The sequence below is a fragment of the Syngnathoides biaculeatus genome, chromosome 3 (genome assembly GCF_019802595.1).
Source record: "Syngnathoides biaculeatus isolate LvHL_M chromosome 3, ASM1980259v1, whole genome shotgun sequence".
NCBI classification, from domain to species: domain Eukaryota; kingdom Metazoa; phylum Chordata; class Actinopteri; order Syngnathiformes; family Syngnathidae; genus Syngnathoides; species Syngnathoides biaculeatus.
The window spans coordinates 8,403,485-8,425,961 of record NC_084642.1 but is presented as its reverse complement, the minus strand read 5'-3'; the positions used below and the strand labels follow the sequence as shown (position 1 = coordinate 8,425,961).

The 22,477-nt window shown below is 43.2% G+C and overlaps 2 protein-coding genes across 2 annotated transcripts in view; one reads left to right on the top strand and one right to left on the bottom strand.

Moving 5' to 3' along the window:
* The window catches only part of aldh1a2 (aldehyde dehydrogenase 1 family, member A2), a 43,842-nt gene extending 40,081 nt beyond the window's left edge, over positions 1 to 3,761 (bottom strand). Inside the window, exon 1 of the mRNA XM_061814086.1 lies at positions 3,241 to 3,761. Coding sequence (XP_061670070.1) covers positions 3,241 to 3,645 — 405 coding nt within the window. The 5' untranslated portion in view covers positions 3,646 to 3,761. The remainder of the gene's footprint in view (positions 1 to 3,240) is intronic.
* A 5,147-nt stretch (positions 3,762 to 8,908) lies between these two features.
* Positions 8,909 to 20,885, top strand: aqp9b (aquaporin 9b). The gene is made up of 6 exons (XM_061814085.1): positions 8,909 to 9,010; positions 9,503 to 9,629; positions 13,435 to 13,572; positions 13,939 to 14,057; positions 15,597 to 15,814; positions 20,608 to 20,885. The coding sequence occupies exons 1-6, from the start codon at positions 8,909 to 8,911 to the stop codon at positions 20,768 to 20,770; spliced, it is 867 nt and encodes a 288-aa protein (XP_061670069.1). The 3' UTR covers positions 20,771 to 20,885.
* The last annotated feature ends 1,592 nt before the right edge of the window (positions 20,886 to 22,477 follow it).

Here is a 22,477-nt window from a genome sequence, read left to right as displayed (position 1 = left end):
AGCCCCAATGCCGGGCCGTGGCCCCTCCCAGTCGGCAGGGTGGAGAACAGGAGAGCCCGCGCTCAGGGTGCCCATAAATCAGGACCCTCGTGCCCCCCTGTGTCCACCAAACCATCCGGGACTGGATGATCCGAATTCCTTGGGGTTAATTCACCAAGTCACTCCCAAACATTTCCTCCTGTACCAGGGAATGGAAGAGCGGTCCGGGCCCGGCACACACACGCGCGCGCACACAAAACATCCTCTTTTGCAGCGCAGCGGCGGCGTGACCTTTGCACTTGTGGCATCGAAGTATGTGTTAAGAGAGCAATTATGGAACTGAATGGACTTGAGCCACACTATCATCCAAACGCTGCCCTTTAATCTCGCTACCATAAAAAAAAAAAAAAAAAAAAAAAAGATTCCCAACGGTGGTGGGAAGTAACTATGTAAAAACACTTCATTACTGTACTTTTCACTTTTCGGGTACGGATACTTGGGTACTTGCAAAGTGATTACATTTGAGAACATATTATCTATTTTCTACGCCTTACTTTGTCAAAATAGGCTAGATCCCTTTTTTTTTCAACATCTGCGGATGTAGACATGGCATTTAAAAAAAGAAAATAAAGTCAACCGCCATTGAGGAGTTGATTGATTGAGTTCTTGCGTTACCGGCGTGCAAAAATCCAGAAAAGCACTTTATTACCCTAATAGCGAAACTCCCCATGTTATTTTTGTGTTAATGTCACAATATCAATACAGAAAAATGCCTACGTGCTTGCTGAAAGGACCCCCCCCCCCCCTCCCTATGTGTCAACCGGGCTACGGTAATCCTTAAAGATTTAGTCGAGGCTTATTGAATTTGTTGGGTTTTTCTTGTTTTCCGGAAACATTCGCCAATTACATAGGCAATTATTCTGTGAGGCTAATGATAATGTAATAACAAGTAAAAGTTTACATAGCCACGCGTTCTCTAACATATTTCTGTTTTTCCAGAAATTCGCAATTATGCTATTCAGTTAATGATGTGTTTTTGTTAAGTTGATGGAAAGCGAGTTAAGCATTTTTGTTGTTTTTGTTATTCCATTCACAGGGTCAGCAAAACTATGAGGAAAACATCGTTTCAAACGCATCAAAATTGGGACAATGCTAGCGAGCTAGCTCTGAAACAATACGCGACGTGTAAGGTGATTTTTTTTTTTTAACCAGATCCTTTTTATCAATGAGCCAAGTGATCAAAAATTGTATTGCTTATAATTTACTGTAAAAACATACAGTTGTAATTTTGTACATATCCAATTTCTGTTTTTTTTTTTTTTACTTTAAGTACAGAAGTTGAACCAGCACTTTCGCAACAAGCCTGTTGTCTTGTCATTCATTCATAAAATAGTTCAAAAATGACTTGAGCGATTATGCCATTATGTTAACAAAGTAGTTAGCAAAAGCAAAACTGCTTTTGTTATTTTTGATTTAGTGTCACGATATCGTGAAAAAATTCCACCGTGCCCCCGCAAAAAAATTTCTATAGAAATTCTATAGAAATCTGTAGAATTCTATAGAATTTGTACAGAACAACTTGTTCTATAGAACTTTGGCTGTGATTTTCTATCGAATTTCTACAGAACAATAGAATTTCTATAGAAATTCTATAGGACTTGTGTCCTAAAGTTCTATAGTTCTTTAGAAATGTTTGAGAGAAAATTTTTAATCGCGGCATCTTCTCGTTTGTCAAATTAGTTTCTCACGGTTTCGCAAAACTTTCAAAAATGAATTCAGATTTGATGCTATGAGGCTAACAACACACGTACTTGAGGTTAGAACGCAGATGAAAAAGCGCAGATAATCTTGCGTTGACGCTAGCCGCGGCGTTGACAAAATCTCAAATCCCCGATTAGCAAATATGCGATCCCGTTGCAGCAAACATTCGTTTTGGGTTTTTTTTTGGCCCTGGCGCAAGCCTCACAACTCAAATTAACGTCTTGGCGTGACTCCTCGCTCCAGCTGTCTCTGCATCTATGTCCTCCTCCCACATCCACAAACATTTGCGATATCGCCCCGCACGCTCCAGCAAAACTTTGGTCGCTCCATCATTCGCTTTTCGCTGTCGGATTTCTTGTGTGTGTGTGTGTTAGCACACATGCATAAGAGTTCACTTTCAACTTTCCCCCACTGATGCTTGAAATGATTGACAGCAATCTTAGTTACGCAAAATGAAGACGTTACGAACCAGTGGTCAGCATAAACACACACACACCACACACACACACACACACACACAGACGTCTGTCGCTGCTGAATAACTGTATAATCATTGTGTGGACTTTTGTTGCCGGTCGTTTCCGAAGTTTCACTTACACGGCGGGAGCTTCACCCGTTACGACTTGCACTTTTGGTTTGACATCAAGTGGCCTTTAAAAGCACATAAAGTCGAAAATTGCAATGAAATTATCACGGCGCACACTCCAAATACAAAATCAAAATGTGATTCTGATTTTATAAAGCCAATTGTGTCCCTGTCAGAGTAGTTTTAATTCAATGACATGCTTATTATTGTGGCTGTAGTTGTTTTTTTTTTTTAAAAAACATCATCAAAAGTTTTATAGTTTTCAAGGAGATACCGCATTTTCCACAACATAAGCACATTTTATGTATTTTGTTAATATTAAGTTGTGCATCTGAACATTGAGGTTGAAAGAAGTGAATTGAATAACTGCACGGCTGTTTTGGATATTTTGCAGCAAAATAAAGTCACCAAAATATTAGAAGTAGCTTTCACTTTTACCCAAAAGCAAACTAAAAAGTGCAAAAAAATGAGTTTAATGAATAGTAATAATCAAGTAATATATATACTTTGAATCACTGTTTTATTTTTGTATTATTATTATTGGGGTTCTCTGCATTATGCAGGTGTAATTAGGGCTTTTATTGAAATGCAAAATCTTCACGTTTGGTGAATTTAGTGATTTGAAAAAAAAATTAAGGTTATTTTTTCAAACCTGATTTTGTCTTAACCAAATTTTCTATGTCGTGTGCAATTATTTCTTTTTCACAAGTCGTCTGCAATGTTTTTTTGAAATACCAAAACCCTTTTTTCATCCACTAAATATGCACGTAACATTGGATAAGACTTTATCAAGCGTTGAATCGGCAAAATATGAAATAATCTCAATTTTATTTAAGAGCGCAAGATGGTCTGCGCGCACCGGAGTGAGCGAGCCGGAGAGTCCCGAGTGGGCGATGCAAGGTGGCGCGACTGACCTTGGTGTACTTGATCTCCGGGTTGGGCACCGGCGTGGGCATGAGCTGCAGGGATGCCATGAGGGCGGCCGGGTCGCTCTTCACCTCCCCGGGCATGTGAATCTCGCTGGAAGTCATCGCGGAGTGTCTTTCTCTTTTTTTTTTTCCTTGTTTTTTTTTTTTTTTGGTTTTATTTTTTTTTTTGTGTGTGTGTGCGTCCCCCCCCCCCACGAGCAACCAAGCGAGCGAGCGAGCGAAAAAGTAAGCGGACGCTGCTGTGGACTTTGGGCTTTTCCCTTCCGTGGGTTTATAGCCAGGTGTCAGCCGAGGCTCGCTTTCATTGGGCCGACAACAGAAGGGCTGTCCTTTCTTTTCGTCGTCTTTTTTTTTTTTTTTTTTGCAAACTTCCCTCCACACTTCCCCCATTTACATAAAGTAGGAGGAACCCACGCACCACACCCACTCGTCGGTGATTCACTCCTCATAACCACTTAACTTTCCGTAATGTTTACTTTAAACTTCCACTTCTTTTTTTCCTTCTCTCCTCTTCTTCTTCTTCTTCGTCTTTTTCTTCTTCTTCGTCTTCTTCTTCTTCGTCTTCTTTTTCCCCTCTTCTTCTTCTGTCTTCTTCCTTCCTTCCTTCCTTCCTTCCTCCGTGTGCGCATTTTGAAGTTCTCCCACTTCCACGCGCACAGCCTCGACACCTTCATTGTGTGCCGCGACTTCCTCGGTGACACGGGGGTGCCAAACGAGCCTCGGCCCTAAGATGTTATGCAAATGAGCGCGGCGGCACTACTACCCGCTTCTGCTACTACTCTGCACTACTATCGCACTCGCTGCTGCAGGTGCTAATCCTCCACACGCAGCAGCCTCACAATAAACATCCGCGAATGTAGCAGCGCCTCTCAAAAAAAATAAACAAAGTTTTGCAAATGTATAAGTATAGTAACTATTTAAATTACTTCCTCGTAGTTGAATAAGTAATTACATCTGATTCCATTTCCATTAGGTTTTCCCTTAATTACTGTGAAAGCATCAGCGCGACTCTTTTTTTTTCCCCTCTAAAACGTGAATTAAAGCCATAAATCAGTGTTTAGTATTGAATTTTGATAAATAAATTTCACCTCAAGGTGATATTTGGATAAAAACGGTTATGTTTGAGACTACAACAGAATGTAAACAAGAAAAAGGGTGCCATGCTATTTGATCAATTTCATCTTTCGGGGCTATTTTTTCAAATGTAACAAAAACATTATGATCATGTCAATTTATGAACGCAATCGTAATTTGTTACTCCTCAACGCTGCTGATACGCCACTACTTTTACCACCACTACTTCTACTCGAGTAGCCAGTAACTCTACTCAAGTTGAGAAAAATATCAAATAGAAGTTTGCAAATTCAAATATTGCCCAACAATATCACTTGAAAAAAATTACATATCAAATGTTAATTTAAAAAAAAAACAACTAAATGAAGGCAATTGCAGACGCAAGAAATCGTCTTACACAATTGCTTATGTACACGCGTGAAACCGCACAATACGCTCCCCAGGCAGAGTACACAGAAACCCGTAACGTGTTCTCGCCATGTTCGAATTGGGGTTTTTGTTGGCTAAAATATGGATTATTGAATTATTTCAGGATTAAAAATAAGTATCAAGTGAAATGTAGTTTTGTGTAATGGAGTAAATGTAGCATTTGTTTTACACACACACACAAAAAACACTCAAGCAAAATATATCCATCCCTTCTCCGAGCTGCTTATCCTCACAGAGGTCGTGGGCGTGCTGAAGCATATTTCGGATAACTTTGATCAGGGGTGGGGTACTCCCTGGATTGGTCGCTGGCCAATCGCAAGGCACATAGGGAAAGACAACCGTTCCCACAATTTAGGGTTGTCAATCGGAACCATCATGCATGTTTTTGTGATGTGGAAGGCACGGGTAGAACATGCAAGCTCCACAGGAGACGGGAGGGGAGGGTGGGGGATTCGAACCTCGGTTCTCAGTACTGCCAGAAAGATGAGCTGACCAGTTGTACAACATGCTGCACAAGCACAATTTATCCTCAGAATTACTGACGTCAATGTACACTTCCGGATTCAAACTTACATTTGATTGCAAATGATTAACGTGTTATAGAGTAACGTAACTTCTTTTCCTTTCGGCTTGTCCCGTTAGGGGGTCGCCACGGCGTGTCATCTTAGATGAATGCATATTTGTTTGGCCCTGCCCTACTATGACCCTGCTGAAATTTTTTTTTTGATAGAAATTCGATAGAATTAATAGAATTCTATAGAATTTGTACAGAACAACTTGTTCTATAGAACTTTGGCTGTGGTTTTCTATAGAATTTTTACAGAACAATAGAAATTCTATAGGACTTGGGTCCTAAAGTTCTATAGTTCTTTGGAAATTCTATATAAATGTTTGATGGAATTTTTTTTTGCAGGGAAATACCACTGATATGTCTATCACCATCCGACAAGTTAACATGGCGGCTATACATTTTTGTAACAATTTACAAATACTGTATATATATATTTTTTTTTAGTATAGTAGTAGTATGGGTAATAACAGTTTGACAGTTGTTGTAAAACGAGCTGCAGTAGTGTAGTAGGTATGTGGTAGGAAAAGTACTATTTGTAATTGGAGTGGTGGTGATAGTAGTAGTAGGAGTAGCGATACTCCTACTACTACTACTACTACGAGTAGTACTACTTCTACTACTACTAATATAGGTTGTGGTTGTGGCAGTTGTTGTTGTCGTAAAACGAGCTGTAGTAGTGTAGGTAAGTGGTAGGAAAAGTACTATTTGTAATTGGAGTGGTGGTGATAGTCGTACTACGAGTAGTAGTAGTAGTAGTAGAAGTAGTACTACTAGTAGTAGTAGCAACGCTTTTGCCAGCATTACTAATTCAAGCATTGCTACTACTACTACTACTCCTACTACTACTATCACCACCACTCCAATTACAAATAGTACTTTTCCTACAACTTACCTACTACACTACTGCAGCTCGTTTTACAACAACTGCCCAAACCACAACCTATAGTAGTAGTACTTCTTACTACTTACTACTGAAACTGATCCATCTCCCAGCTACTGCTATTATTAACCATACTACTACTACTATACTAATATATATATATATATATACAGTATTTGTGAATTGTTACAAAAAATGTATCGCCACCATATCAACTTGTAGATGTTCTAATCACAAAGGAGTGAGGATGATGATGAGGATGATGCATCCAAAACGTCTCAAAGGACGCGCTTTGCTGTGCACGAGCACGTCAGCGCTGCTCTTCTTCTCCAGGCCGCGCGCGTGCGCGCTTCTGACTTCAAAGTGCCACGACGACGAATGCGCGCGCACGAGCATCCTAACTCCAGTGAGCGATTCGCAAAGTCCAGTGAACGGAAGATTTGGGGGGGGGGGGGGGGGTCAAAGATGTGCCGGCTCTCCTAAACGTATTCATGGAGCTCCCTCTGTTGGATGGACAACAAACCCTGTCTCTCCTCATCTTTTTTTTTTGTTTTGTTTTGTTTGTTTAGTTGTTCTTTTTTAAAAAAAAAAAAAAACTATTTGGGATTACCGGTATGACGTCATCGCCAAAAGAATATTGAGCAAAAACAAGTCTGACAAATGTAGACCATAAAAAAAAACAACAAATATTATAAAACTGCCTTGGCAATCTCATTTTCACAGATGACGATTTAACCTTTCTTGAAAATTATGGTCATAAAAACACAAAATGATTGAAACTAAAATAGTTTCACACACAGATACAATTTAAAAAAATACTTTCAATTGCATCCATCTATTTTCTAAACTGCTTATCCTCATTAAAGACACAGGTGAGCTGATACTGTTTACTTGAACTATTACTGATATTACTTACTGCTACTATTAGCTTTACTACTTGTAAAGTATTAGCATTACTACTGATGATGCAATACAATTTATTGGGGTGAAAGTAAGAGCGGCAAGTTCATATTTACTATTTATGAAAAATAAAAATGATACGCAGGGGCAGGAGAACAACTTTTGAAAGTACCATTGGGGCGTTTTTTTGTTTTGCAGTTTTTGCCCATCAGACGGCAATTTTGGAAACATATTGAGGCACGTAGGGCAAAAACTGTGTGGCTAGGTCTGTGTGTGTGGGGGGGGGGGGGCACCTGGCACCCACCCTTTCTTCTTTTGAGGTTTAAGGTGAGCTGGCAAACGAGCTCATTTGTGCATTATCGCCAACAACTGGGCCAAAGTGTGGCGCAAAGTTTGTCAGCGTCTAAAACTAATTGCACATGTGCAACTGAATGAAAAACATACTCACGCGGTCTCGGATTTCCCAGTGGAACCATTTAGTGTGGAACCCCGCAGTGAGCCGACTCTCCGCTCTCATTTGTTGATGTCACTCGCTAGGCCACGCCTCTTCCTTTAAAGCCACACACACACACACACAAAGTCACAAATACTACATTACAACATGAGGATGGTGGCCCCCAAGTGGGCAGCAGTAATTTTTGCTGTTCACGTTATTATGTTTAAGTAATGGAAAATACTTTTCATCCAATTAATGCACACGTGTCAAATTCAAGGCCCGGGGGCCAGATCCGGCCCGCCGCATGATTTTACGTGGCCTGCGAAGGCAAAGCGTGGGTGTCAACTTGCTTGATTCTTGTGAAAATCTGTGCAAAAATTTCAAACAGTCATTTATCGAAAAATGATAATGTTGGGGCGACACGGTGGGGCAGCTGGTAAAGCGTTGGCCTCACAGTTCTGACGACCCGGGTTCAATACCAACCCCGCCCGTGTGGAGTTTGCATGTTCTCCCTGTGCCTCCGTGGGTTTCCTCCGGGCACTCTGGTTTCCTCCCACATTCCAAAAACATGCAACATTAATTGGACACTCTAAATTGCCCCTAGGTGTGATTGCGAGTGCAGCTGTTTGTCTCAATCTGCCCTGCGATTAGCCGGCAACCAGTTCAGGGCGTACCCCGCCTCCTGCCCGTTGACAGCTGGGACAGGCTCCAGCACTCCCCGCGCCCCCGGTGAGGATAAGCGGCAAAGAAATGGATGACAATGTTGGGATATAATAATTGTGTTCCAAAACAGGCACAATAGTTGAAAATCCCATTAGCCTTGACATCAGATGCCAAAAGGAGTTCATAAATTTCACGTATAAATATGATGTGGTGATTAAAAAATTTTTTGCGGCATCACGGCACTCTGACAGAAAACCGTAACTGCAATGTGGCCCACGACAAAAATGAGTTTGACACCCCTGGAGATCATGATAATAAATTCTAAAAAAAAATATCCAATGGCTGCAACCCCAGTGGTATGCCAAAGAGTTATTTTAGTTGAATACAAAGTCCAAAATATTTCAAATATTTCAATTTAATCTTTGCTGTTTTTTTAGATACAATTGTAATATTATTATTGTCATGATTTATAATTTTTTTCAGGATTATTTTGTCCAAACTCTGCATCGTGTTACATTACTTGATAATAACATGATAATAACTTGCTAATTAACACCGGAGCAGAGGAGAGTGCCCCAAAGCAGCCCCCACTAGCGGCGGCAGAGTGAAGTGCAGCGGAGTGGGAGGCGGCAGCCCGCAGCGAGCATCGTCGCCCCTCGTCGCTCCTCGCCGGCTCCTTTCCTGTGTACCAGGGAGGGAAATGGAGAGTGAGTCCCGAAGGAAGTGCCGGGCGAGGTTTGCCCTGAGGAGGGCCGTCTTCAAGGAGTTCCTGGCGGAGTTTCTGGGGATCTTTGTCCTGATCGTGAGTGGCTGTCCTGTCCTGCCTCGCCCGCGTGCACCTGTCATTCAACTTAAACCGCCGCTTTAAGCCTTCTAATTAGATGTCTTGACTGCTTCTCCTGAGACGTTTCACGCGTCTTTTTATTGCTCGCAACTTTTTTTTCTGCAGCATATCTGAAAACGTCCTTCCATTCAAGATGGTTCTGATCTTTTTTTTTTTTTTTGCCTCCACCGTTCACCTCCACCTGTCACCACCTAAGTTCAATGGCTGTGACCCATTAGTGCCGCCTTTTTACGTGTGGATGACTGCCCTCCCTTTGTTTTGTCCAGACTAAGTGGGGGGATTCATTATTTTGCTGGGACTAATTGCGGCTGGCAGTTGGAGGCTGTTGTCGGACAAGGGGCTAGTGTTAAGGCTGCCTATAATTGGAACGGCGGAGTGGGGGTGTGTGTGTGGGGGGGTGGGGGGGGAGAAAAAACAATGAGCGGCTTCTGGTTCCTGTGTGTCTCGCAGATCTTTGGATGTGGTTCAGTGGCCCAGGCCGTCCTGAGCAAGGGGGCGCTGGGGGAGCCCCTGTCCATCCACCTCGGCTTCACCCTGGGACTTATGATGGCCGCCTACATTGCAGGAGGGGTTTCAGGTACGCCCGAGTCTGCGTCCACGTCCGAACATGGCTGCTCGTAACGCCACTACAAACGCAGGACAAAAAAAATGGCGTCCTTTGAAATATGAATGATTGGGTAACCATATTTCTTAGGGCTGTACATGTAATTGCACTCCTCAGGTGTTGAAGACTTCTTGAGTCATGTGCAGGCTTTACAAAATGACACCATCAGGATTTTGGGGGGGGGGGGCGATCTGAAACATGAAAAAAAAAATCCGATCCAACCGCAAAATCAAGCAATGTGTCAATTTATATATATACTTGTGTACTTTATACCGAGTAACTTTAACAATTTCTTGTCAGGTTATGTATTCTCATCAGGTCAAACCAACATGATAGAAATAATGGGTGCCGACTTACCTTTTTAATTGTAAATAATTTACATCACCCACACCAAAACGATTATCAATACGATTCGATACTGTCACGAACCTCCGGTGCGGGGCTGGACCCAAATGCAGGACTCCAAGACGAGGACACGATGTTGGGCGTAGTTTTATTCAAAGCTCAGGTCATACACGGTGTAAGCAGTCCGAGAGGGCATAGGTACAGAAACGCTAGGCTTAGCAGGATCCAAAAGACATGCAGCGAGGTCTGATGACTAGGAGACAAACTATGAACATGGCGCTTTGAATATGGAACAGAAACTAAGACCGGAATAAACTAAAGTGGAACAAAAACACTGTGACGAGGATAGCTCAACACTACACAATTTTTAGTGGTGGGGATTCCTACAGTCAGTGAATGCAACGCACTCACTCGAGGGACAACGAACTGACAAAAACCAGTGACAAAAACTACAACTTGAATACAGTCTCGTTACAGTCCCAGGGTCCAACCTGGCTCATGAGAGATACTACATTCGCTAGTGCTAGCACTAGCTTCCCAGGCTACGTAACGCTTTGTAGCCTGCTTGCAAAAATATGTGAACACCGGTAACCACCAGCACACATTTTCCCCCATTTTGTTCTTATAATACACACGACGCAATCCATTGTCGTCGCCGTCGCCATGGTGACGAGTGTATCCGTTCACGTTTGAGTTGACGGGATAAAGCCACCGTGATGGTAAAAGACGGGATGCAAATTTGTTTTGTTTGTCTATTGCCGGTCAGATATTTACAGTACTACATCAAAAGAGACACGACAAGGCTAAAAAATAATACATCTTTTGGGTTAAAATATACTGTCCACAACGGCGACGCAGATTTAATATCTTGGGGAGCCAATCAATGATGTAATTGATCGGATATTCATATGTTAAATTCAACAATGCCAAATTATCGAGCCGACAAGTTCGCTAAGGCGTCCCGCAAGGGGTCGTTCTGAGCCCGCTGCTTTTCAACCGCGACATCTCAAAATTGCCCAGGCCACCGACGGGCATCAGCGTGGTATCATACGCCGACGACATTACCATCCTAGCCAGTGGTTCTTGCATCCCACCACTGTGCGCGGGATTGAACCGATACCTACGCACGGTCCACGACTTCTTTGCCACCCGAAGTCTCCGACCTTCGGCCGAAAAAAAAATAATCGGGCACGCTGTTCACCACCTGGAACACCGAACAGTCGACGAGACTTTGCGGTTACGGGTTACGGGCCTTTGGAGCGCCCCGGCCGATGTGTCTCACTTTCTTGACCTCGATACCGAATAACGTCTGTCGTATTTGGCTACAACAGCAACAATGATCGGATCGGCGAATTATGACCGATTCAAACCGATCAGCATGAAATGCTAATAAGTTTTCCTGTCCCCGGACTGCAGTTCAAAGTTCAAGCCTCTGGATAGGATAGACGTTCGCTGGCTTTGTACGAACGCCTCCTCTGCGAGTTCAGCGTGGTACTCGCAGACCGTTCGGTTCCACCTGGGAACTGTTTTAAATTTGTGTAGCAAACTCAAGTTAGTTTCTGAGGATCTTGTTAAAATTTGAGATCCTTTCAGTGAGAATTGACTGCTGATTAGACAGCAAAATGATGTCAAAATTTTTAGGACATCCGCTATATCGAGCTCTGGTGATTATTCTTAGAACGATAATTCCACTCCACCATTGGATGATATCAGAACATTCACACAGTTTCAGATTTCATAACCTCATGTTGAAACGTGTTTACCTTTTCTTTTAACTCTCCTCCAAAGTGACAGCAACTCATCGTGAAGTGTAACCTTTTAGAGATCCTTACGGCTTTGGAAAACCTCAATAACGAGCGCTGTTCAATTTTTAACTGTAATCAGTGCGAATGTGAAAGCTTTTATTGTGCCGGCTTTCTCGATGTTTGCCATTTCCTTCGCTGAGAGGCAGTGAATCTTACATCAAAGCGCGAAGACATTTTATAGCCTGATACGGATTGCAGCTTTTAGAACTTACTGAGGCAGAAAGGCTCAAATCTGTAAAATGTCATAAACATGTTTGGCATACACTCACGCAAGATTCGAAACACCCGTACGACCCGTTGTCAAAACATTCTGTTATTCATTACATAATATACTTATTATTAGCATTGGGGTTAAACTGCGCTGCATTCTAATCTATGGTGTCCCTAATCATTTGTCCTTTCCAAAAGGCCAAAAATTGAACTACAAACGAATAACAAAGACTAGTCCAGAAAGTGAAAGACAGGTGACACCTCGGGCGACTAACACACTCAATAATGCAAATTGGACAAGCAATAAAAGTCAGCGTTTGTAGTTCTGTATTGGATCTCATGGAGCGATACTAAGCTAGCTCGACGGCTACAGCTGCTAGCTAGCGAGGCAGAGCCGAGAACCGTGCGGCGGAAGCTGAGAAACGAAGAGCGTTGTGTGGGTATTAGGGAACATTTAGGCGGGGAGAAGCTTCCAGAAGACCAGACCAGCACAGGAGAGCGCTCGGCGTGTCTTCTGGGAGGAAAGGGGACGAGGCGACTTGGCTTAAAGGCTAGCAAAGAGGTTAGCTACGAAAGACAGCAGACACTCAAGGTCACGAAAGATAGTTTTTGATGCTCCTGATGTCGTGGCCAGGCGTTCCAAACCGACAACGTCCGATTGGAAGGCGCTCGTGCTGCCGAGTCGCTCTCTCCGCGGTTAATGAGAGAAGGAGAGAGGGAAGGCTTGAGAGGACAAGGAGGTTAATATATGGAGAGATTTTGCTGCATGACTGGGCCATTGGGCAGCGCAGTGGGAAGCTTCTGTGGGACGACATGTCTGAAGATGATCATAGGTATTGGACTAATGAGCTTTACTGGGGCATGGGTCTTCCAGAGAGGAAGGTAGGGGGCGGTGGAGGGGGTCAGGTGTGACCAGGCTTCCTTTCTAGGCTTCCCCCCGTCGCCGAAGAAAACACAATTGTCTCCTCTTTGTAGTATCCGCCCGCCCCCGTTTCGGACGACGGCCGAGCGCATGTGTGACACATCCTGGTCAGTCTAATGACCCGCGTTCTACGTGTGCCTTAAGCCGCTTCAGCCAGATTATGTCACATGCAATTGGGCCCGCCGCTCCCGCGACCGGTGTTTGTGAACAGGACGGGGAGACGAACAATGGCCGCATGCTTGATACCCCCCCAGCGGTGTCACCACAGAGAGGTCAAAACGGAGATCCCAGAGTGTTAAATAAATGAGGCCACACTGTCAGCGCCGGCCCACAAACTTTGGGGTGGAATGTTGTTCACTCTGCTTTTATTTTGGCGTGGTGGTGGTGGTGGTGGGGGGGGGGGGCACTGTATGTGAGGTGTCTCGCTGTGCCTCCAGAAGCCGAGAAATGAATCGATCGTCTTTCGTCACCGCAATAATTGCGCGCTTGTCCGCAGGAGCCCACGTGAACCCCGCCGTCAGCCTGGCCATGGTGATGCTGGGCAAGCTCTCCTGGAAGAAGTTTCCCGTGTATGTGGCCGCGCAGTTTTTGGGGGCTTTTGCCGGTGCCTGCTGCGTTTATTTGTTGAACTACGGTGGGTAAAACGGGCCTTCGCCGCGTCGCGGTACGCTGAAACTTCCCCGGGTCCACTTCTGATTTGGTCTTATTTGGAAACTTTATCCTGCGTGACATTTTTAAAGGCATATGAAGACACTGTGCAGGCTTGAAAAGAAATATTGTTTATCCAATAGCACAATTGCCTCAGTCATTTTTAGTGTACTGTCACAATATCAATGACAATGAACAATGTGCTTGCAATTTTTAATTTTTTTTCTGTAGGAAATACATATCCAGCAAAATATCTTGGATACCTGGAATAGCTGTGGAGACTTCAGATTTTTTCACTATTGATTGTTGAAAAATGTAAACATGTGCTCGACTGCATTTGTTGTTCTCATAGATGCTTTAATGGAATATAGCAACGGAGAATTCATCGTTACTGGAGAGAATGCCACAGCTGGCATATTTGCATCATATCCTGCAAAACATCTTTCCACGCTCAATGGTTTCGTCGACCAGGTAACTCAAATTGTTGTTGTGCAGTGAGGTACAAGCTACAGTGAAGAAAATAAGAAATTTTCATCCCAGGTGCAGAGATAATCTAAAAAGAAAAATCCAGAAATCACAATGTATGATTTTTTTTTAAACGATTTATTTGTGTGATACAACTGCAAATAAGTATTTGAACACCTGTCTTATCAGCTAGAATTCTGACCCTCAAAGACCTGTTAGTCCGCCTTTAAAAGTCCACCTCCACTCCATGTAATATCCTGAATCAGATGCAGCTGTGTGAGGTCATTAGCTGCAGAAAGACACCTGTCTCCAACCTATACAGTCTGCAAGACTCAAACTTGTAACATGGCCAAGACCAAAGAGCTGTCCAAAGACACCAGAGACAAAATTGTACAACTCCACACGGCCGGGAAGGGCTACGGAGAAATTGCCAAGCGGCTTGGTGAAAAAAGGTCCACTGTTGGAGCAATCATTAGAAACCGGAAGAGGCTAAGCATGATGGTCAATCTCAATCAGAGTGGAGCACCATGCAAGATATCACCTTGTGGGGTCTCAATGATCCTTAGAAAGGTGAATCAGCCCAGGACTACACAAATTCCACTAACCGTGTTTGGAGGAAGACGAATGATGAGTTCTGTCCCAAGGACACCATCCCTACTGTGAAGCATGGGGGTGGTGGAATCATGCTTTGGAGACCTAAACCCAATAGAAAATCTTTGGAGGGAGCTGAAACTCCGTGTTTCTCAACAACAGCCAAGAAACCTGTTTGATCTAGAGAAGATCCGTGTGGAGGAGTGGGCCAAAATCCCTCCTGCAGTGTACGCAAACCTGGTGAGCAACAACAGGAAACCTTTCACCTCTGTAATTGCAAACAAAGGCTACTGTACCAAATGTTAACATTGGTTTTCTCAGGTGTTCAAATACTTATTTGCAGCTGTATCACACAAATAAATCGTTGAAAAAAATCATGCATTGTGATTTCTGGATTTTTCTTTTTCGATGATCTCTCTCACAGTGGAAAATTTCAGACCCCTCCATGATTTCCAAGTGGGAAAAATACTGTTCAAATACTCGTTTTCTTCACTGTATATGTTTATGTAAAAGAATTCAGGGTATTTTGTATTTTCGCAGATTGGCCCATGGTGTCTTAGTCCTCTTAGTTGCCCTATATGGAATTGTTGACAATAAAAGTGCAAAAACTGTTACGCAACGCAGACCTTACAGAGCACGCGAGCATACATATCGCGCTCTCACGGGCATAAATGTTAACTTTAATGTGATTTGTTTGCGGATGAGTGAACGACTGCACACAATGCTGAAAATAACTATGGCTGCACTCTTGTGTGGTGCGAGTGGGTTCGCAACATGCAACAAAAAAGCGTGCACAGGAAGGACTTTTTCATCCAACGGTTTGTCCTTTTGTGTTCCGATTTGCACAACAATAACAAAACGTTTGCCTTAGCGTCCTCTTAAAAGCGGCATCTTAGCGGTCTTGTGATCCGGTGCCCCAAAATGACGGATTGTGGGCTTGCGCGCTGTTGTCAGGTGGCGGGGAGCGCCGCGTTGGTCCTGTGCATCCTGGCCATAACCGACTCGAGGAACATCGGCGCTCCCAAAGGCGTGGAGCCCCTGTGCATCGGCCTGGTCATCCTGGCCATCGCCGTGTCCATGGGCTTGAACTGCGGCTATCCCATCAACCCTGCGCGAGACCTCGCCCCGCGGCTCTTCACCGCCGTGGCGGGGTGGGGGGGGGACGTGTTCAGGTAATTTCAGCTAAGCCGGTAAACTTTTATTCGCAGATTAAGAAACTAGAAATATAGGAAAGAGAGTAAAACAGTACAAGAGAATGGAAAGAACGAAACTGTTTTTTTTATAAAGTATCAATAACCCAAACATCTCACACACACACACACACACACACACACACACACACACCACACACACACTGTTTAGTTGTGTGTTGATATGTGCCTGTCAAAAAAACAACAGTCCGGGGGCACAGCCAAATGCAGGACTTCGAGGCAGAGGCATAATGTTCAATGTGGTTTATTGCGGAAACTGGGTCATACACGGTGTAGCAGTCCGACAAGGAATAGGTGCGGAAACGCTAGGCTAGGCGGGATCCAAAAGACCTACAGCAAGGTCCGAGGACTCTGGGGCAAACTGAAAAACTCAACAAGACAGGATCAAACTAAAGGGCACAGAATCGCTGTGACTAGGGTTACTCTAACTTATGCGTACAAGCGGAGAGTCCCGCAGGCAGTGAATGCAACTTACGAGCGCAAGGCAACGAACTGGCAAAAGTGACAAAAACTCCAACTTAAATGCCTGTCTAATTACAGTCCAGATGTGAAACAGCTGTGACCGGTGACAGGTGTCACCGCCCAGAGCCGTGGCCTGGCCACGCCCCTCTTGGAAGTGGCCAAACCTTGCTCGTGACAGTGCCTTTAAGGGGCGTGGCCTGCTACGTAACTGCAGCAGATGGTTAGTTCAGGGTCAGCTCCATGCTCCTTGCGAGTGTTTTCATTTTGTATTCATGTATTTGACTTTTCTTCTCGCTCGTGTCTCTTTAGCATCCATCCGTCCGTCCGTCCATCCATCCATCCATCCATCCATCCGTCCGCATGTACCACTACACCCTCAGTGACTGTTGTAACAATCAATCAAATAAGTCAAGTCATTAGCGCATCACAACATCAACGATCATCATATCATAACGTTTGGATGTTACGTGAATCAATTAATAAACGTGTTCCATACAGTACTGCCGCTCTGCCTCGCTGCTGGATGACGTCCTCCGCAAGTCTTTACTGCCCCCCCCCCCACGCCGAAGATAAGAATTCCCATCTTTCAGACGCGCTTTGCGATTAATATTTCAAAGTGCACTTTGTGCATTCGGGAGAACGGGAAGAGTTTGATATGAAATATTCAATGTTGGCGATGCCAAAGTGTTTTGACCCGGCAAAGTACCGAACGCAAAGTACAGAAACGACTTTGGCTTTGACTTCATGACACCGCCCTACACGGTACACAATGTTTTCACAAAGTTGTCCCTGTTGGGTTGTAATATTTTTGGATTTTACATGATTTCCCCCCGTTTTGATTTTCTGTGAACTAGAATCGGTTTTGAGAGCGGGTAGGTTAGTTTTCATAAATGAATTCTTTTAAATGAGAAAAAAATCTATTTTGTTTTTTAAATGGATGGATTCATGGTATTCTGCAAAGTCCTAATATGAAAAATGATTTTGAGACACTTTCCAATATATGATATGAATTCAAACAATGAGAAAATAAATATACATACATTTTCCTTTGAAGAAATCAATGCATCCATCCAATTTCTTCCATTTATGCGGGGTTGGTCGCGGGAGGGTCAGCGAGGGGTCAATGGCATCCCTGACCGTCGGTTTGCAGGAGGAGGAGATCGGGGGTTACCACGGCAACAGACGGCCCCAGCTCCGATGGGGGCGTCTTGACAGTGAGGGCCCGGAACGTGGCCCACTTGGGCTCGATGTCCAAGTTCTGTCAGACCTGAGCTGGAACTCCTTCTGATGGAGGAGCCTGCCAGGTCAGGTCAGACCCTTTTAATAATTTTGGGTCTGCCACATGTAGATATTAATACATTTATAACAAAAGCACACAAAGAGACATTTGCGGAAATGATTGCAAAATGTTACATTTCGTGTTCTGATCATAGATTCACAGACATCATAACAGATTTTTTTCTTCCTGTACTTAACCGGCGACGTAAATTGTGCTTCGTCATGGAGAGTCGCCATTTTTTTTCGCCGTTCATATTTGTATTCTATTCCAACAACCGAGTACCGAGAATACACAAATGCCAAGTGATGAAAAACTTTAATCACCGCAAATCTGATGAGCGAATCTCATCAGTTGCTTTTATTTCCTGAACTGCAAAAGATGTGCATTCTTTTATTAGATTTGGTTCTCTTTGATGTTCGTGCTTTGATGAAAATTTTGAAGTTGATCAGCAGGCTGCTTGAGTAGTTTCTTTTTAAAGCAATAATATAATAATAACAACAATAATAAAATTAATTAATTAATAATATAATTTAATATAATATAATAAATCACATTTCTTACTGAAGTATATTTTAAAAAAAAAAAAGGATTACTTTTTACTTTTACTTGTCACTCAAATATCAATGAAACATTTGGCTCCTGGAACGTTTTTGTAAGAAATTATTCCAATTTTTAAAGAACTTCTGTGGCGTATTTAATACATAAAAAATGTCCAATCAGAGGGTTTGTCAGTCAGTGAGTAAGTGACAAAGTGTCCCGGACACGTCACCTTCGGCGAGGCGGCACATAAGTGGATAATCCATGGGGCACAGCGCCTGCCTACAGAATTGGACTTCCTGGGTGTCTCCAAGACACCCCCGCCCCCTGCCCCCACCCCCACCCTCCAATCCCATCAGTTCCTGCTTGACTTAGTTTCGTTTTATTTCTTTTTTTTTTTTTTTTTTGGCGTAAACATTGCTGGGGAATAATCGTTCGCTTAAAGAGCAGCGACAATGAGGGCACACGGCGCAGACGCGGCGAGCCGCCTATTGCCAGACTTTGCTTTAATCGGATTGGAGGACGGCAGGCTCGCCGACATCAACACGGATGCGGGCCTTCACTTCTCATCAGTGCTTTGTAATCTTACGCAAATCTTCCATCGAGTCCCTTTTACATCTGCACACATTTTCCCTCGTTGAATTCGTATTAAAAATCATATATTCCTAATCGACTATATATCATTTATTCAATACTGGAACAAATTGATATATACAATAAACTGAATTAACATATGTTATCTCAATTTTCTGTGTGATATTTTCAGCCCCAATTAGTTTCACGTGTCTTTTGCAGCTCATGAGGTGTTTGAAGTAAAATGTATTATTATGCTGTTTAACTTTAATAAATCACAGGTGGGATAGTGGAACCGCGATCAGCAGTAAAGTTTTGTACACATGCTATATACCAGTCACTTTTGAAAAATGTACAAATGTAGTCAGTCATGCCCGCAGATATACAGTAAAGTTACGAGTGTGGTCCGCCAGTCGTGCCCGCAGATATAAAGTTGCAGGTGTGTGTTCTGTTTGTAATTATGAGTGTACCCCTTTAAGAGTGGAGGGGGATGGTGTCAGGTAAACTAGAAAGTAGAAGCAGTGTGGGCAGCAGCTGTTGTTAAAGATCGTGTGCTAAAGACGTCAGGCTGTGGTTTACTGCGCTGGATCGGTTTTCATATGCGCTGAGAGTGAGGGAAGATTGGTCAAGAGCAATGTCTTTCAACATCACCGTATTTCTACTCGTAACAAATTTTACGCGCATGATTTTTCATGCTCGACTGTGCAGATTTGCGAGTGCGACGGCACACGGGCGCGTACGCGCCCGTCAAATCACAGTGACTGTATATACTGTAGTCTTGCCCTTGCCGCAGAATTTTTAAATCTGCAAGTAATTGAAGCCCTCAAGAAGATTTTAAATTTCCCATAGATGGTGGCGAGGGTTCGGCAAGGTGGCGCCAAAGCACAGCTTTTCTATTAGACAGGGCAGTGGCCTGCCTAAGTGAAGCTCAACTGACTCATTTAACTCATTCCCTCTTTTTTGTGGTCAGGTCCGAACCTCGTATAATATAAAAGTGTTGCTTTGGTCCCAAGGATCGATGTTGAAGTCAATTGAAGAGTTTCATTTAGATTAAAGTCGAGTTTTGCTGTGATCTTGAGGGCTTTATAGACAATTATTCATCTTCTGGGGGGAGCGTCAATTACTCGCAGATTTCCGCGATTAGTGCCAGAACTTGGTCTCTAACACATTATAGCAAAGCTGTTTATTCGCCATTCCCGGTTAACGTTGATTGTAAAACTGACACATAAAAGCAAAAAGAATTCATCCATCCATCCATATTATCTGCCGCTTATCCTCACGAGGGTCACGGGTAGTGCTGGAGCCTATCATCCCCATAGAACCAGGGTACACCCTGAACTGGTCATCAGCCAATCGCAGAGCACATCGCGACAAACAGCCGCACTCACAATCACACCTTGGGGCAATTTTAGAGTGTCCAATTAATGTTGCATGTTTTTGGGATGTGGGAGGAAACCGAAGTGCCCGGAGAAAACCCACGCAGGCACGGGGAGAACATGCTAACTCCACACAGGCGAGGCCGGGATCAAACCCGGGTCCTCAGAACCGTGAGGCCAACGCTTTACCAGCTGCCCCACTGTGCCACCTTAATGCTAACATACAATGAAAAATGCCATGGATGAGCGAATGGAAGTTAGCATACAGGTTACGGTAATTTTAACCCTTCAAACAACTGCTACTTCAACACTTGAACACACATGGAGCAGCAACCCATGTAAACAGGACACAAACAAACACTTATTTATTTTTATTGGTTCAACTGTTACTGGATATTATTTGGGGACCTTCTCTGTCTCTTTTTCTTGCTCTTAAATATCTCTTTGGGCAAACCTCGGCGCTGCCTGGCGTAACGTCACACTAGACAGAGCGATTCTCTTGAAATTCTGCGCTATTTTTCTCCCAGGGCCGGAGGTTGCTGGTGGTGGGTCCCCGTGTTTGGACCCATGGTGGGCGGCGTAGCGGGAGCTGCGATTTATTTCCTTTTCATCGAGCTGCACCACGCCGAGCCCAAACAGCAGGAAGAAACCAATGGCCAGCAAAAGTATGAAATCATAACTTTGACTTAGAAGCAGAGAGTGTGCGGAAATGAAATGAACAACAGAAGAAGTACTTGGTTTCCTCCCAGCCAGTCAAGAGAGAAAGGTCATAATAATGAAGAAAACTGCATTTTTGAAAAAATGGTTTACAATACTGTACTGTGATACCGTTGTTAATCATGTTTTATTAACATTAAATTAAATTACCAACTGTAGGATTTAAAGGCATTTATTAAAATGGAAATCATTCATTAAAAAAAAACTACCTTTTAAATATTTGCTTTAATCATGTCCCCTCCTATTAAATATTAAGTAGGTTATAATTATTATCTTTTATGAACTGAAGATAAACACAGCATTTATTATGATGACAATTTAGTCAGAAAAAATTATTTTTGCGTAATTCGTGTACCGTAATTCCTGGCCTACGGAGCGCACCTGAGTACATTTGCAAAGGAAATACCATTTGGTAGATACATACATTGCAGCTGTCTAAAAGCCTCAAGTGCCCACATTGAAACACGAGATATTTACAAAGAGCGAGGGTACACAAAGAATTTAACGCTAGCTAGCGCTAAAGCTAGCTACTGCAAATGCTAGCGCCGCACTAGCACTAACGGTAATAGGGCCGGTTAAAATAAAACTTACCGGTAAATATCACTGAGACATGCCAGTAACACAGCAGCAACACGCTAGCACAGTGCTAACGCTAGCGCAGCGCTAACAAGGCCGGTAAAAGTCACTTCCTCGGTAAATATGTTCCACCGGTCTCATTCTTACCTTTTCCGCTCGAGCGCCCCCTTGCGGCCGTTAGAAAAAATACACAAATTAGCCGCATCACCGCATAAACCGCAGGGTTGAAAGCGTGTGAAAAAAATTGCGGCTCGTAGGCCGGAAAATTACGGTATATGTGTTTTGTCTTTGGATTCTTTGCTGTTAACGGTAAATATACTATATTTAATTTTTTACATACATTAGATTAGATCTTGGACATTACAGATTTGGTGGTGTAAAGTAAAGGGCAATCTATGCACAATCTGTTCCCAGGTTGACCTCCAAGTTGTTTGAATTTCAATTCAATTTTACACGAAAAAAATAATGCACATGCAAAACGCACAATGAAAAACACGATGGTTTTTTTTAGAATATAATACGTTGTTTTGGCATGTACAGCCTCGCTTTATGGCATTGGCATTGTTTGAATTTATTCACCTTTGTGATATTAAAAGATGTGCACTGTTCATATTGTACTGAACAACCAGAATTTTTTTTTGGGAGGTTCCACTGTACACGAAAGTTTTATAGCAGGGGTGTCAAACTCATTTTTGTCGCGGGCCACATTGCACATGCGGTTTCCCTCAAAGGGCCACGATGGCTGCGAAACGATAAAAATCTTTAACCGCCTCATCATATTTACACATGAAATTGATGAACTAGTTTTGGAATCAGAAATCAAGGATAATGGGTTTTTCCAACTATTGTTCTTTGGTAACACAAAAATGCTTGAGATATCTCAACGTTATCATTTATGATATGCAATTTTGGTACAGATTTGAGCAAAAAAAAAAAAAATCACGGAAGTTGATACACAAAATTTGCCTCCGCAGGCCACATAAAATCACGCGACGGGCCGGATCTGGTCCCCGGGCCTCGAGTTTGACACCCGCGCTTTATAGTCATTATGTTTATTATATACTGCATGTTAAAAGTTGTATCGATTAGATATAGTTGGTTTTT

Excerpts from the sequence above, each read along its gene's own strand:
- aqp9b (XM_061814085.1), top strand. The coding sequence starts at position 8,909 with ATGGAGAGTGAGTCCCGAAGGAAGTGCCGGGCGAGGTTTGCCCTGAGG. Across the intron at positions 9,011-9,502 it reads TGGGGATCTTTGTCCTGATC|ATCTTTGGATGTGGTTCAGT; the intron begins GTGAGTGGCTGT and ends TGTGTCTCGCAG. Across the intron at positions 9,630-13,434 it reads CATTGCAGGAGGGGTTTCAG|GAGCCCACGTGAACCCCGCC; the intron begins GTACGCCCGAGT and ends GCTTGTCCGCAG.